At 57.8% G+C, this 15,867-nt stretch overlaps 1 protein-coding gene across 1 annotated transcript; it reads right to left on the reverse strand.

Moving 5' to 3' along the window:
* Positions 1 to 2,338: 2,338 nt before the first annotated feature.
* Positions 2,339 to 15,867, reverse strand: SNX33 (sorting nexin 33). Its single transcript, XM_019751001.3, has 2 exons — positions 13,046 to 15,867; positions 2,339 to 7,186 (listed from the first exon to the last, which is right to left on the reverse strand). Exons 1-2 carry the CDS (start codon positions 14,493 to 14,495, stop codon positions 6,933 to 6,935), a joined length of 1,704 nt encoding a protein of 567 aa, XP_019606560.1. The 5' UTR covers positions 14,496 to 15,867; the 3' UTR covers positions 2,339 to 6,932.

The raw sequence follows: 15,867 nt of genomic DNA on the forward strand, positions 1-15,867 counted from the left end.
AGCTTGGAGGCGGCTGTGATAGCCCAGGCAGCAAGCTGGTGGCTTGCGCCAGGCAGTGAAATGCTGCAATGGGTCAGATTTGGGATCTCTTTTGAGGAGTTAACAAAGTTTTGCTCATGGGTGAGATGTGGAGTGTGAGAAAAACAGAGGAGCTCAGGCTGTGCCTGAGCTTTGGGGTGAGAGGTGTCTTCCAGGCTGGGGAACATATGACTGCAGGCATAGAGGGCCACTGCAAGGACCTGCATTCAGGCATCGGGGCACACAGACAGGGACCCGCTCTGGGAGACCAGGCCAGGCACAGACCCCACCACCCCACTTCTGCCTGCCCCACCCTGCCCCGTCCTCTACAGCTCAGCCTCAGCACTCACAGCACACCCCCTCCCAGCATTTCCCCACTAATTCTCATTCATGCCCATACTGGCTCCTTGAGCAAGGAGGCTCGCTCCTGAGTCAGTTTCTTCTCAGAGACCAGAGCCCGGCCCCTTACCCCGACTCCCTGCCCTTGGTCTCACCTGCCTAGCCCCTCTTCCTTCCGTGACCAGATCCTGCTCCCACCCTGGCCCGAGGCCCCACATGAAACTATCACTCAACTAATATTTGCTTGGTGCCCCCAGCCCAGCCCTCTGCCCTGTCACCCACTGACTGAAGGCCCACAGTCACCTCCACCCAGTTGCCATCACCTGCCCCCCAGCTCCCCATGGCCCCCCATTCCCCGCACTCTTGCATTCACTCAGCAGGACGTCTGCCCTGACCCTGCGTAGCCTGCCCGCCATGGACAGGCAGCCTGGTGCTGTGGGAAGGGCACTGCTCAACGAGCAGGCAGACCTCAGCCCCACTCGCCATCCAGCAGTTAGCTGCTCCGCCTCACATAGGTGACTCAGTACCTCTGAGCTTCCATCTGTTAGAAAATGTTGGCAATAGTTCTCACCTTTCAGACTGTTGTGGGCAATGAGGTAATTCGTGGGAGGCTCTCAGCCCAAGGCCCAGCACGTGGCAGCCACTCAGCAGTAACTGTTATGCACTCATGCCCTGCTGGCCTGTATGGCTTTGAGGACGCAGCCCACCTGAAACAGCGACAATGCCCACACTCGTGAACTCATGTCCCTGTGTAATCACGATAACCATCGCCTGAGTGAATGTGGGGGAAACTGAGACTGAGTGGTGACCTTGCCTGAGGTTCTCCAGTGAATCCATCTGGGGAGGCCTGAGGTGTGAGCCTGGCCTCTTACCTCTTGGGCCATGCTATGCTGTGTGCATGGTATATGTGACAGCTAGTGGCCCCCCGGACCCCTTCTGTCCTGGACTGACAAATACTGTGACAGGAAGCCCCAAGGAGTCTGCTCCCATGGAAACAGGGTGGCAATACGGGGCAAGGATCAAGGTCTGGGGGTGGTTGGGAGCATGGTCCCAGGCCCAGCCCTGCCATCTACCCACTGTGTGACCTTGACAGGCTTACCCAGTCAGTTTTCTCACCTATGGGGTGGGGCACCCATATTCTTGGCCGAGGGCAGATCTAAGCTTCTGCTCTGAGGCTGAGCACTTGCTCTGTGCCGGCACTGTCTGGCTTTGCTCATGTAACCCTCCTAACCCCCTGAAACTCCTGTTACAAATGGAGGCATGAGAGCAGGGCGCAGTCAAGAAACATTCCTACAAGTGTATGCAGGGCAGGATTTGCACTCAGGCCCAGCCACTAGGGTCCTGCCTCGGGGTAAAGGGAGGAAAGGAGTCAGGGGGTTTGCTGCTGGGGTCAGCGGGTCTGTCTAGTGGAGCCGTCTACTCCCGCGACCCAAAGCCTTCCTGCCACAGCCGCAGCACGGGGGCTTGGATCAGACCAGAAGTCTCCAGATGCTTCCAGGCTCTAACCAGCCTCCAACTGCTCTCTCAGGCATCAGCCATTTGCTTCCCAGCACAGTGGCCCAGGCCTGGGTACCGTCTCACATCGGCCTTGACAGCTCCAGCACCTGCCTCGCTGGGTCCCATCTCCTGGTATCTTGCACGCCGGGTCTCTATGAAATACTAACCACTCCGTGTCCAGCAGGGCGCTGCCTGCACTGGGAGAGGGCAGTAGAAGCCTCAGCCCTCAGGTGACAGCGGGTTGCTCAATGTCTCTAAGCAGCCCCCAGACCTCCTTTGCTTGAGCGTGAGGGGGGAGCTATGCAATGATGACAAGCCCCAGAGCGGATCGCACGCCACAGAACCATCCTTGAGGTTCCTTGAGCCCCACAAGGTACGGGGCAGTTGAGGGAGCCAAGTGCCAAAACAGAGAAACGGCCAGACCCAGAAGTCCTCAGGGCGGGAAGGCGGGAGGTGGGGGAAGATGACCAGAGAAGAGGCAAAAGAAAGACAAAATTAATAAAGTTTAATTAAATATCTGTAAGGTAAGGCATTGTCAAGTAGTAAACTGAACCCAACTCAAATAGCTATATATTAATGATTTTTAATGTGGAATACTGGCAAAATTTCCTGTGCCATAGTGTGGGATTCGGCCTCTAAAATTCAAAATGCCAGGGGCCTGCCTATGGTCTTCAAATGTGCCATCCCCAAAACAAAGAAGCATACCTCAGGAAAGAAGGCGTCCCCAAACTGATTGGAGATTAATTTCTACCATGTGGAATGAGAAAGCAAGATAGGAATTCAGGTCAGTTACAGAGAAATGGAGTGGTGCTCCTCACACATTCATCTGTAAAGGAGACCCTGAGTCAGCGCCGCCGCTGCCGCAGGATGCCATCGTCAGCCTCTTTATCCCTGGAGGCTGATGGGACCCACCTACCCTCAAGCCCCCTCACATTTCAGCAGCTGGGTTCACCAGCCTCCCATTCTTTCCCACCTCTGAAGCAGAAATCTGCCACCCCTCTTCCTTCCAACCTACACGAGTTAATTCGTGTGACTTTAAGGAATGAAGCCAGAGAGCAGGGTTTGAGCCCTGCCTGCCTCGGCCTCACCGTGCAGTCCTCGGCGGGTCCCATCCTGCCTCTGGCCAAGTCTTGGTCTCTTGTCCATGAAGTGGGATCATGATGCTGTGAGGACCGAGGAGGCCACAGCTGTGTGAGACACTATTTTTTAAACAGACTGGACTGCACCGGGCTTTAACTAATAAAACGAAACCAAAGGAAAAAAGGTTTGCGTTAAACTATGCTGAACCCCAGAGCAGTGTTTCACGATCAGCCCTTCTGAGCTGTCTGGGGAGGTGAATTTTTATTATTTCCCAGGTCTTTTTGCCAGGGCTCACTGTCTCTTCTGCCTTGGCCAGCAGAGAGAGGTACTGGAGCCGAACTGGTGGGGAAGCAGGTTGGGGGAGGGGGGACTGAGCAGGCTTGGCTCCGGGAGGCCTGAGTCAGCGGACAGGCAGGCAGGGCGGGCCCAGTCCTCGCATGCTTAGGGAGATGGTGCAGGAATGTTCCTCCAACCCAAGGCCTGGGCCCTGCCCACCACATCCTGGCTCCTGCTCTCATGGACCCAGCAGTCTTAGCTCTGGCTCGAGAGATGGGAGATGCCTGGAGCTTTGTTTAGTGGCTTCAGCCAGGGGCCTTCAGAGGCAGCCTGGACCAGGGGACTGGCCCAGGGATGGGCAAGAGCAGGCCAGAGCCTTCAGGGAGCTGGGCCCTGGCCCAAAGCATCCCCCAGCCCACTGGGTGATGCGGCCAGCTGCCACCCCTCAAGTTCCTCATCTGCAATAAAGAACTGAATGTGATGGTGCCAGGCGATGGAAAATGAAGGAAGGAGGGTTGAAAATGAAGGAAGCTGGCACCCCAGGAGGTGCAAGTACAGTCCTGGTACAGCAACACATGACACCTTTGCTGTGTGCATGTGTGACTTGGCGGCAATACATATGTCACTGTATAAAGAGTATGACTGTGTGCGTGGGACTGTGGTGTGGATGTGATGCCACGGCTGAGACTGATGCTGTGCAGAGATGATGTACATGGATGTGGCCAAAGGTGCACATGGCGTGCGAGTGAATGTGGCACTGTTGCTAGGCGTGCAGCTGTGCAAGCACATGACCACGCATCTGTGACCATGTGGATGTGTGTGAAGGGCAGTGGTGAGCTAGGCGTCGGGCCACCTGGCTCCCCCAGGCCTGGCACTGCTCCAGCTGTGGCACAGTATTTCACGGCCCTCCTGTGTCCAAGAGGCAACAGCATGCAGTATCTGAGGACTGCCTCTATCCCTAACCCGTACAGGTGGCCATAAAATTAAACGCCTTTCTGGGCTGGGCCAAGACTGGGGATCACGGCCCCCCAACCTCAGGTCATGGTCGCTGCCCAGGGCAGAAAGAGAGGCCTTGTTTCCACCACTCTCAGAGCAAAAGGAGGGGAACCAGAGGAAGCTGGGCCCAGCTCAGCCTGGAACATGTGCCTGAGGCCAGTCAGACAACCATACCAGCATCGGGACACCCCACACACACCATTCCCCCAGTCCCCTGCTGAAAGGGGCTGTATCCCAGCCCTGACAGATCTCAAATTCCCCCAACACCCAACCTGCACAGAGATAGAAACCAGAGAGAGGCTGTGACATCTCAGTCCCCACCAGACACGCTGTCTCTGCCTAGACCTCAAGATGCTTAGAGTAGGCCTGGCTTGTCCCAGGGCTTCAGGTTGTGGTTCTTCTCCTAGGTCCAAGCCCCCCTGACTCCCTCACCCTGAGGACAGGAAGCATGAAAGACGGCCCCTCTCAAGGAAGGGATATGAGGGCATTCCCCGAGCAGGAAGCATGCATGGGGACTTTCCAGGCAATGTGGGGTAAGAGCATTCCCACCCGGCCCACAGGCCTCAGGAAAGAGCTCCCCCCGCCCCTGCTGTAATCAGATTGCCCTCTGCAGAAGGTCACCTGGAGGTCACAGCTGAGAAGCCATTTCTTTAAGGGTGGGAAGGTCCTTGGAGGGGGTTGAAAATGAAGGAAGGAGGGCAGAGCAGAGGGAGGGGAAAATTCCACAGAAAGTCCCAAATCTGACCTAATTTTGACCCAGGGCCAAGGGCCCATTCCGGCAGTTTCTCTGAGGATGCTCTGCCCTGTATGGGAAGCCTCTGCTGCCCCCTCCCCACTGCACCTGCCGCCCCTTGTCTCATCTCACTGCCACGAGCTGAGCTCCGGGCCTGGCCTGGCCAAAGCCTCCCCTGATGCCTGGACCCCAGCACCCCTCCTCCACCAGCTCTCCATCGCCCTGAAAGAGCACCATGACTTCGCCACTCCCCTTTCCCATGTGTGAACAGATTGCTGTTCATCCTGCCTGGGTCACCCCCAAGGGCAGGGCTGGGCATCCAGGACTGCCTGGGGAAGAACAGTTTCTGAGCCCTAACCCCCTCCCCTGGACTGGGGCCTCCCTGGGGAGAGGAACCCCATCAATTAGACTGTCCTGGGGCCCCCTTTCGTCACCCAAACCTCAGCCCTAGATTACAGAGCAGCATAGCCAACCCCCTGGCAGGACGCGACCATGTGAGCTGAGAGTACAGTCTGGGCAGCATGTGCACCCAGCTGGGGTCCATGGCAACCTTGAGATCCCAGCCAGCACCTCCCACCAGCACAGTCCTCCCCTCAGCTGTTGAGGTTCTGGGGTAAATTTTGAGCCTACCATGACCTCAGGGACAATTAGGGATCTACCCTTCCCCCACCCTCATCCCTTCTGGGATCCAAACAAAACAGTCATGTTTCTGTTACCTTAGTTGTAAGAGGTTTATCAAGAGAAAAGATTCAAGCAGCAGCAGCCGCCAGGAGTGGCCATGACCTCCTGGGGGGTGGGGGGGGTTAGTGGTGGCACCTGTCAGTCCCCCCCGACCTGCTGCTGGACCACACCCTGGCCTGGGTCGGAGGAGTAGCCCTCGCAAGGATGTAAACATGGGTGGGATCCCAGTGAGGCTGGCTGTGGGCAGGTGGGCCCACGGTTGCTGGGTGGTGGGCAAGTACACCCCTGTCTTTTCCCCTGGGTTTCCCTGTGCACCAGGAAGGATTTCGGGATTCACAGAAGCCGAGGACCCTGGGAGCCTGGGGGTCTGAGCCTGCTGAGTGTGAAGAGTTAGTGCTGGTGAACTCCAATATCTGGTACCTTTTGGGTGTCCCCTTCAGAAAGATGCCACCAGGGTCCTCGGGTTCTTGGCTCCTTGAGCCCAGGGAAAAGATGCTGCATGGTCCGCTAACCAAGGGCCGTAGGGGCTCAGCAGGTGGAGGGGAGTCAGGAGTGAGCTGGCCTGCAGCCCCTCCTGCGTGGGGTGGGGGTGGGGCAGGGACAGGGACATGGGAGCAAGGACGATCCCTCCCCTCTGTCACACAGGCCAGAATGCCCACCTAGGTAGGGCAGCAAACTTGCCTGGGAAAGGTAAAGGAGGACGGGCGTTTTCATGCCTCCACAGTTTTGCCCATGCTGTTCCTCTCTTCTGAATGGTCTCCCCATATACTGTCCCCATCTACTATCTGACAGGTCCTTGTCATTCTTCCAGATGCCATGGAGTCTTCCCTGACCGGCAGAATGAGTGGTCCCCTCTGTGAGCTTCCAGGAACCCCTTATTTAATATGGGTCATTCTGCATTGCCCCCATCTGTTTCTGTGTCTGATCCCCACCTCGACTGAGGACATCCTGAGGGCACGTGTGTCGCAGCCCTGGGTGTCCAGCATTGGACCCAGGACGACAGAATGCCCCAGTGTCTGCTGAGTGAACCGGGGGGGGAGGGGGGGGAGGGGGCGGGGTTGGCCAGGTGCACAAACGCTACAGGCTCTGGAAGAGGCTAGGACCCTGGTCTCTCAAGTGACAGGCCTGCAGGCAGGTCTCGGCCTGGAAGGCTCCTGGCCCCATTCTCACCCACGCCGCACCCCCACCTCTGACGGCTGGAGGAGTTCACCAGGGGTATCCATGCCTCTTCCAAAGCCCCAGCAGACCTCCCAGTGCTGCTGGTGTGGGGAGGCCCTGCAGTGCCCGGCAGGAGGCAGGGCAGTGCCCGCGCTCACAGGCTGTCGTACATGCGGAGTGCCCTCTCCAGCTGCTGGCCCACCCGCTGGTAGAAAAGGATCTGCTGGCGCAGGTAGCTCTGCATCATGTGTTTGAAGTCGAGCTCGCGGCGCTGGTGGAAGTGGCTCATCTCGGCCTGCAGGGCGAAGCCCACCACGCGGCAGCGCCTGCGGATGCCGTCCGCCTCGTCCTGCACCATGCGGCCCTCGTCGCTCATGCGCTGGCTCTCCTTCACCTTGGCAAAGGCGCCTAGCACAGGCAGAGCAGAGGACAGGGAGGTTAGGGCCCTGGTCTCCCCCATGCACTCCCTAACCCCCGTGTGAGCCCCTCAAGGGCACACAATACCTTCCTCAGCTCGACGCAGGCCTCGCTCCTGGACTCCAGGCGCCTGGGTGTCTCCACCAGGATGTCCCCCAACCCTCACCTTCAGCACACCCTAAACCACATGCACCATCTTCCCTAAAACCTGTGGCATTCCCAGCAGCCCACACCTGGCCAGTCACAGCCCTGCTAGCGACCATACATTGATTCCAGGACAAGGCTGTCCCAACCCACCATACGCTTCATCCTCATATGCTGGCTCCTAATTCAGCTCAGACATCACCTCCTCCAGGAAGCCTCCCCTGCACCCCCACTGTATTAGGTGCCTCCCAATTCTCTCAGGTGCCCTGGGCTTCCCTCTACCACAGCTCTTAACACCCTGTGGTTTCTCTGACTGCCTCCCCTGGGCTGTGAGCTCAGTGTCTCTAGCACCCAGAACAAAGCCTAGCATACAGCAGATCCTGATATGTGTCGGCTGAGCTATTCCTCACTGCTCAACTATAACAGGCACTCAAGGGGCTCCCTACCTCAGCCCTAGCCTCTCTGAGGTTCTCCACAGCACCTGAAGAGCACTGAGCCTTCCCTGTGTCCCCTCTGTCTGCAGATCAAGGGCCATGCCCATGGCCCAGCCCACAGGGCCCTCTGGGAGTTGGCCCCTGCACGCATTCCACACTGACCCCATGCTCGTCAGATTCACCTACTCTTTCCTCCCTTCATCTGTCTACTAGAAGGATCCCTACATATCAGGTACCCCAGGAGCCTCCCCCAGGGCCCCCAGGCAGAATGTCTCCCCACCTCCCTCACACTGCTGATTCTAAAACACAGCCTCGAAGGCCATCTGGAGTTTCCTTTGTGTGTCTCCCCCACAGACAGGCCCCAGCCACTCCTCACTCCAGCTCCCAGGGGACTAGAGGAGGCCATTGTAATAACTAGGTAACAGATGGGGGGCAGGGGATGAACCTAGACAGGTGACCCAATTTGGAAGAATCTGAATGAACCAACAAGCATTTGGTGACTGGATTTCAGTTCTGAATTAACAGGTATTTGACTAAGCCCTGCAAGGGTAGGGCAGTTGCTGAGAAGGAGACGCAGTCTGCCCTTGCCTGGCACTCACTCCTTGCAGGGCAAAGAAGGAAGAGCGAAGGGTCGGCAGGGTGGACAGCACACCCCCAAGCCCTTCAAAAGGGTTCACTGCACACAAACAATACATTCACTATCCGTGCTCCCCGATACTTTAAGGAGGCCTCTCAGGGGCCTTCAAAATATATTCTTTTTACTTTCAGGTTGTTTGATGCAGTCAGTACGCATTTATTCAGCATTTACTATACACCAAGCCCAGGACTATACATCCTGGAAATAACTCTGGAGGCCTTTAGAAGTGGCAGCACCCACATTAGTAGACAACTGCATGGCTAATTGGCTAATACTGGCATTTTGGGCAGACAGACTCACGTTTGCACAGTCTCCTGGGCTTCTCAGCCAGCACCCGAAAGAACTCTACAGTCACCAGCTTCCAGCCCACTCAGTCCTCCTGCCACCTTCCTTGGACCACCTCCTGCACCCTGTTCCATCCCAACTGCCCACACCTGGGCAACAGAAATGGGATTACCCCAAGGCCCAGGATGAAGCCCCAGTAAGAGACTCCAGAGCAGGAGAGGTCCTAGAGGCCAGCTGCACCCCCATCCCCCCCAGCCCATCCCCCACCATGCCACTACTATACAGGGGAAACTGAGGCCCTGAAGGGAAGGGACTTGCTAGGGACTCCCATTTCCTTCTTGCCCCATACATGGGGGATGCCTGGCCCAGAAGTACCCTCCACAGCTAGACGATAGACACCACTGCAGGGAGCTCTAGGTCATGTCATGCAGGCATTTGTGTGGGGTCCCCAAACAATGGACTCAGGGATTTGAGAAGGTCCCAAGGGATAAGAAGGAAGGTAGAAAACAACAGGACAAAGAAACTGGAGTTAAGCTTCAACAAAAAGAACCTACTAGAAGAGGAGACACTCACCAGCCTGGATTCCACCTGCCTGAGAAAGTCCGGTGCAGTGGGGGTGGACCTGCACTCAAGTGGGCTTTTCTTGTACATGGCCTTGGAGGAAGGAAACGCCCCTTTTGTTGATGAGGAGACTGAGGCTGAAATAATACCGTAGGAATGAATCTACTGCAATTGCTAGGTATCCAAAGATAGGCAGATAGGCAAGGAAGCAGGGCTGGGGGGCAAACGTCACGGAAGTGAGGGGGCAACAGAGGCCCCACCCGGCTGTCACCTCTCCGCCGTGTGATTCAGATCTGGGGTCTGGACCAGCTAACACTAATGTGCCCCAGAGACAGGCTGGGGGTCAGGGCTCAGGCCCATCCAGCATCCTCCCTCCACTGCACTGAAGACTCAAGCTGAACGCCAGGGCCCCAGGGAAGCCTCCTGTCCTGGCAGTTGTCCTAGAGGCTGGGTCCCAGGAACACGGAAAGGAGGGCTGGAGCTTCAGAGCTCCAGGGTCCAAGGCACAGTCCCTAAGCTCCCACCTTAATCCACTTTGTCCCCACCTCTTGGAGGTTATTACCACCTACCCCAGGTTGGGGGCTGGAGGTCTGAGCCCTAGGCCTGGCTGTGTCACCTCCAGCAGCCACTGCTCTTGCCTGGTCTACAGGTCTCCCCACTGTCAAAGGGACAGGTTGGACTAAATGTCATGCGACTGACAACTGCTCGCAGCGTACGGTACTTTAGCTTCCACATCTTTCAAATGGGATAATAAAAGTACCTACCCTATGGTATAGTTGAGGTTTGACTGAACTAATATGTATAAAGTACTTAGGACAGCACCTGACTGAATAAGAGCTCAAATGCTACATGCAACTGAGCGCAAACTGCTTTTCGGTCACAGCAAGAATCCGCCAGTGGTGGCTCCTGGCATTATGATTGTCTTTGTCTATGGAAGCCCAGGAGGGGTGGTAGACGGAGTTAGGTGATGGCCCAGAACACAGAGGACCCACCTGTCCCCAGGCAGGTGCCTGGCCTGCAAGGGCAGGCTACTTTGCCTAGGCCAACCTGGGAGCTCCCTGGCCCCTCCAGGCATGCTCTGTGGTCCTGTGCCTACCTCCAGCCACCCCCAGGATGCCAGCCCGGTTAGCGCTAGAGCACCCAAGCCTCCCTCCCTCCTCCTTCCCCTCCTAGCTCATCATCCCAGGCAGCCATCCTTGGGGAAGTCCTTCCCCCACCTGTCGGGCACAGTGGACACAGCCTAGGCTGGAGTCAGACATACCTGGGCTCCAGTTCCTGTTCTGCTGACCATCCCACCTCACCGCACCTTGTCTGTAAAATGTAGAGGACCACACTGACCTCCTTGGCTGGCTCTCAGGTAGGGGCTCTAGACAATCACTGTTTCCCCTTATTGTCCCCAAGGTAACTATTACTAGGACCCCTTTTACCCCCAAGACTTCCCTGAGCTCCAGGGGTTGAACCAGTGGGCAGACAGGCTGGTGAGCCTCATCTCAGCACCAACTGGACTTCATGTCCCATTGTACCAAGGTAAACACCGAGAAAACTCTCTCAAGGTCACCTCAGACACAATGTTTGTCCACATCCTGGTCTCCTGACCCCATCTAGGCCTCCCAGCTCCTTCTTTCTATGGCCTCCCACACACACCTGCCATCTGTCAGATGTCTGGACAAGCTGGACAGTATCCTGCTCCTTCCTCTGAGTATAGGCTCAACCCTTGGGACGAGCGTGGGACCCCTCCTCCCTCCAGCAGGCTGTGGGCCCCCGAAGCCTGCCCAATTCTGCCTCAGCCAGATTCCAAGGCCCCTCCTAACTTGCCAGACCACAGGCCTAGGAACGGCGGTGCAGAGCCCAGGAGGAGAAGAGTAAGCCCAAAAGGGCGTGGCCTATGGGGAGGGGTCCTCCAGCTGAGGGAAGGTGGTCCAGCCTCTGCCTAAGCATCACCCCAGAGGACTGTTAGTGCCTCTCTTTTAGAAACAACTCAAGTGGAGAGTCAGAAATGGCCTCTTTCAGCTCTGTTTCCCTGCCCCAGGGTCAGAAAGGCCAGTCTGGCTTCATTCCCTCCTGCTTCAGTGAGAGCCTAGGAGTCCTGGGTATGGGGCTGCCTTCCCACCCCCAGCTCTGTCCTGGTGAGGGTCCCCAGCCAACCCAGTGGGCAGCTGTTAATCACAGTGCCCCAGCTTCCCCCTCCCGCTGCCCACATAGGAACACGCCATCCAAAAGCCATCCAAGGAGCTGGTCGAACCAGCTTTCCCGGGCCCTATGCAGTGGGCGTGGCTCCACTTCTGCACCAGGGGGACACCTGCCCCAGAGCTCAGAGCTACATCTGACGCATCCCTCTGTCCTCAACCAGACCCTCCCTATAAGTCTCCCTCCCCCACCCTGCAGGCCTCAGAGCTCACTGGGTCCACTCTCCTTGTTTTGTAGATCAGGAAACTAAGGTCCAGAGAGGAGAAGGCACTTTCCAGGGACACACAGCAAATTGGGGGCAGAGCCAAGACTAAAACTCAGGCCTTGTGTCTCCTGAAGCTGAAAGAAGAGGGAAGAAGAGGAATGTGGAGCTAAGAGAAAAGGGCAGAGAAGAGGAGGAGAAAGAGAAAGTGACGGGAGGAAGGAGGCTGGGAGCTACACAAGTTCTAGACTTCAACCGGTGAAGGAGGGCAGGGCTGATTTACTCCAGACTTTCCTGGGTACAGGTAGGGGGTAGTGTTTGCTGACCCCCAGGCTCAGTCCAGAGGCCTGACTCCTGGCCCCACCCAGAGGAAAACTCCCCACCAAGCCAGGCCTGACCTCAGGGCCTAGGGGCCAAGGAGCCAGCCCCACGCCCTGCAGACGTTCTTCCTGAGTTACCAAGCAGCCCCAGGGAGGACCACACCTCTCTCCTGACATCTGCCCTGCCTTTAGTCTCCAGGATTCAGCCACCTGCCAGGTCATGTCAGCCAGGTTCAGGAAGGGGGAGTGGGATGGGCCATGTGCCCCAGGCCCCTGGTTCCTCCACCCGCCCAGTCCGGTGCCCAGTCCGGTGCCCCTCGGTGACCGGCGATGACTCACTTCCCCGGCAGTTCCTTGACAGCGCCACAGCAATAGCCCATCCTGTCCCTCCCCCACAGAGGGGCTGAGAACTGAAAACATAGCCGGGCTTGGGAAGTGGCCAACACAGACGTGTCCTTAGGGAGCCATAGGAGGAAGGAATAGTCTCAGCTGACCCATGGACTCCCTGTGCAACCACCCTTCTGTGAATACAAGCGTCTTCATCTGCAGAATGGGGACAGCGACCCTCCCCCACAGATCAGGAACTCACAGCGGCTGTGCAGTGGTGAGAACAGGCTCTGCAGGGAGGCGAGCTGGTGAGGACGTGGGAAGGGAAGAGGCCACACTGTGCCCCAGTTATCTGGCTCTGTATCCATGTACCCCATGAGCCTGTGGGCTCCTCAAGGGCAAGGCCTGGGCCCTGGTTATCTCCAAAGACCAGAACCCAGCCTGATACCTTGGAGGGCTTAATGTATAATGGGTAAGTAAGAAAGTGAGACAGAAACAGAAAAATGAAGGGAGGGAGGAACAGACGACAATAAGGTAAACACGAGCTCCATGAGGCTGGAGACCAGACCGAGTCACAGTATCCCCGCACCTAGAGTAGCAGCGGCCACATAGTAGGTGCTCAACACACTTGCTGAATGAGTAAGGCAGAGACAGAAAGACTAGATGAGCTGCCCCATTCTGTGTGGGCCACGCATGTCCCCGTGTCAGCAGAGCACAGACTCCACAGGGTCTCCAGCCTGCACTGGCCCTTACCTTTCTGCAGGTGGATAATGTCAGGGAAGTTGGACAGCAGGCCCTGGTACAGAGACAGCATGTCGAGCATCTGGAAGAGATCGTTCTTGGGCTGCTCGGCGAACATCTCGCCGATGGCTTCGTAGGTACGGCCCGTGTGAGAGATGGCACTGTTGAGGGCCTCAGAGCTGAAGGGGGGGTCCATCTGGAAGGCATGGCTGATGGCCTGGAAGGCATTGCCCAGCTTCTGGAACTCCTTTCTGAAGCCTCCCACATGCTTGCGCACCAGCTCCGATGCTACAGTGCTGAGCTGCAAGACACTGTCGTCCATCTTCTTGCTGAAGGCCTTGAACGTGTCCACACGGTCCTCCACGTCCTGCAGGTCCTGATGCTCCGTGGGGATCTGGAAGGTGAGCAGGAAACTGGCACCCACCATCTCGTCCTTCTCCGCCCGGCGTTTGCCCATCTTCCACTGCTTGGCATCCAGACAGCTGAGGAAATGCTGGAAGCCCTCGTACTGGGACAGCACGGGGTGGCTGGTCATATGGTCCATCCAGAGGATGAGCCTCCGCTTCCGCTTCTCGATGAAGTCCTCCTCGAAGCGGCCTGTGGCCTGCTTCTCCGGCAGGTGAGGCACCGAGATGACAGTGAACTTGTGAAGCAGGCGGTTATAGAGCCAGTCAAAGTGCTTGTAGCGCCGGTAGACAGGGGAGCCAATGTGGGTGGGTGTGAGCTTGTAGGAGATGTAGCTCTTGATGCCTTTGAATTTGGTCTGTTTGGTGGGGTCCTCCACCGAGCAGGAAAATGGGTGGGGACTGGCCTTCCACTGGGGGCCACGAGGGCCCATTTCGATGGAGTATGTCTCAGCGATCTTGGCCATCATGGGCACATCACCCAGGATGAAGGCCTCCACGCCCGAGCGCACGAAGCAGGAGAAGCGGTTGAGGTTGCGCCCCACCACACTGCCCCGCTTGGCAGATGCCAGGCTGTCCTGCCGCTCCAGTGCTGGCTTGGGCCGGAAGGCCATGTGCTGGCTGGGGTAGGCACCAGGGTAGGAAAGGTTGAGCGGGGGGTGCCCATTGGTGCCCAGCTCACCAGCCCGTGGCTCCTCTGCCACTGTGCATCCATCGTCCCAGTCGTCCCAATCATCGTCATCGTCCTCCTCAAAGCTGCCCTGGTTGGAGAACAAGCCACTGCCCCCACCACTCCTGGAAGGGTTAGCCACATTGGATCTCTCATACAAGCTCACCTGGGTGCCAGGAGAGCCTGCAGGGCTGCAGCTGGCGCCAGAATGGATGACCTCCACATAAGAGGCAGGGAAGAGGCCTGTCTCACCGCGGCTGTTCTGGCCCTGCAGCCAGCCATCCAGTGAGGTCTCGCTGAAGATGACCAGGTCCTCATCCTGCTGGATGCTGATTTCCTCCTTGTTCTCGCTGCGGAAGTCATAGAGGGCTCGGCCTTTTAGTGCCATGGCTGGGCCAGTGGTAGAGAAAGACGAGGAGAGGATCCTGCCCAGAACTGGGGACAACTGCTAGGGTATCCAAGAATGCACGGGCAAACCAAGGCCTGCCCAGCAGCTCAGTCCTCTGCCCAAAGGCAGGTCTCAGCTCCCAGAGATGCTGGCCAGCTTCCCCCTCTTCAAAGCTGTGTCCATGGCCCAGAAATTGCCCTATCAGGTATCCGGGCACCTGCCTGAGGGCAGGAGGGGCACATGTCCATAGTCTTCCTCCCTTCCCTTGGCAGCCCCTGAGGGGTGGGGGTCTCTCCCTCCTCCCACTCCCAGAAAGAAAATTCAAGTGACTTGGAGAAATCAGCTCTCAGAGGGCAAGAATTCCTCTTTCCACTGGAACAACGTTCTAAAACAAAAGAGAATCACTCGCTAACTACAGTTCCTGAACCCCAGCGGCTCTGGCTCCCAGCTCCTTCTGGCTCCTCAGGCCTTGAGAGACTCTCACATTCCTCCACAGTTCTGCTCCTTCCTCCTTCCTCCTGGGCCACTGGGTTTTCAAAAATCCAGAAAATCCAAGAGGGACAAGGAGAAAAGCAGCAGCCTCCTGAATCGAGTCCAAGGGTGGATGTGTCCGGCTTCCCAACGAGCCAGGCCGGGAAAACAAGCAGTGAGGCTTACACAACAGGCCGCCAACTCTCCGACCGGGCGGCCCAGCGGGCCCCCAGCAAGCTCCGGCGCCCGCTTCCCACCCAAGTGGCCAGCCCCCACCCCAGGGAACGAGGGGCGCAACGAGGCGCTCTGGAGACTTCTGGCCACCAACTGAGTGGCCTCTTTTGTTTGCCTAATTCCTCAGCGGTGTCTGAGCCTGAAGCTAACCCTGATGAGTCCCAGGACCCCGTCCAAAGGTGAGCCCCGCCGGAGCCTCCCAGGCCGGCGTGCAGACCCCCCGCCCTCGCCTGCACGCACACACTCAACAGGAGTTTGCAGAGTGAGCTCCGGCGCGCAGATGGCGCCCGCCTGGCTGTCCTCAGCTCTGGCCCGCGGGTCCCGCGGTGGGCGGAGGGCTGCACTCCCAGCCCGCCTTCTCTGCACTCGCAGCCCCTCCGCGCCGGCAGCAAGAAGCCAGCTCCAAAACAAAAAAAAGGCGATTCCGGGAGGTGGCGTCCCAGGGAAGGAGGGAACAGCCGCTGGGGGAGGTGCGCGGTAGAGAGAGGGAGGGAGGAGGGAGGGAGGGAAAGTAGGCAAACTCCAAGGCTCTTCCGCGAGCAGCCCGGCTGGCTGGGCAGGGACACCGGCTCCGCCTCCCCGGCCTGGGGCACCAGAGCCGCCCCGCCTGCCCCTTGCTTCTTTCCTTCTGGCAGAGGCCCTCAGATCAGGATGTGAGAGGGAGGAG

The sequence above is a fragment of the Rhinolophus sinicus genome, chromosome 3, assembly GCF_057876585.1.
Source record: "Rhinolophus sinicus isolate RSI-liver-muscle chromosome 3, RSI-T2T, whole genome shotgun sequence".
NCBI lineage: Eukaryota > Metazoa > Chordata > Mammalia > Chiroptera > Rhinolophidae > Rhinolophus > Rhinolophus sinicus.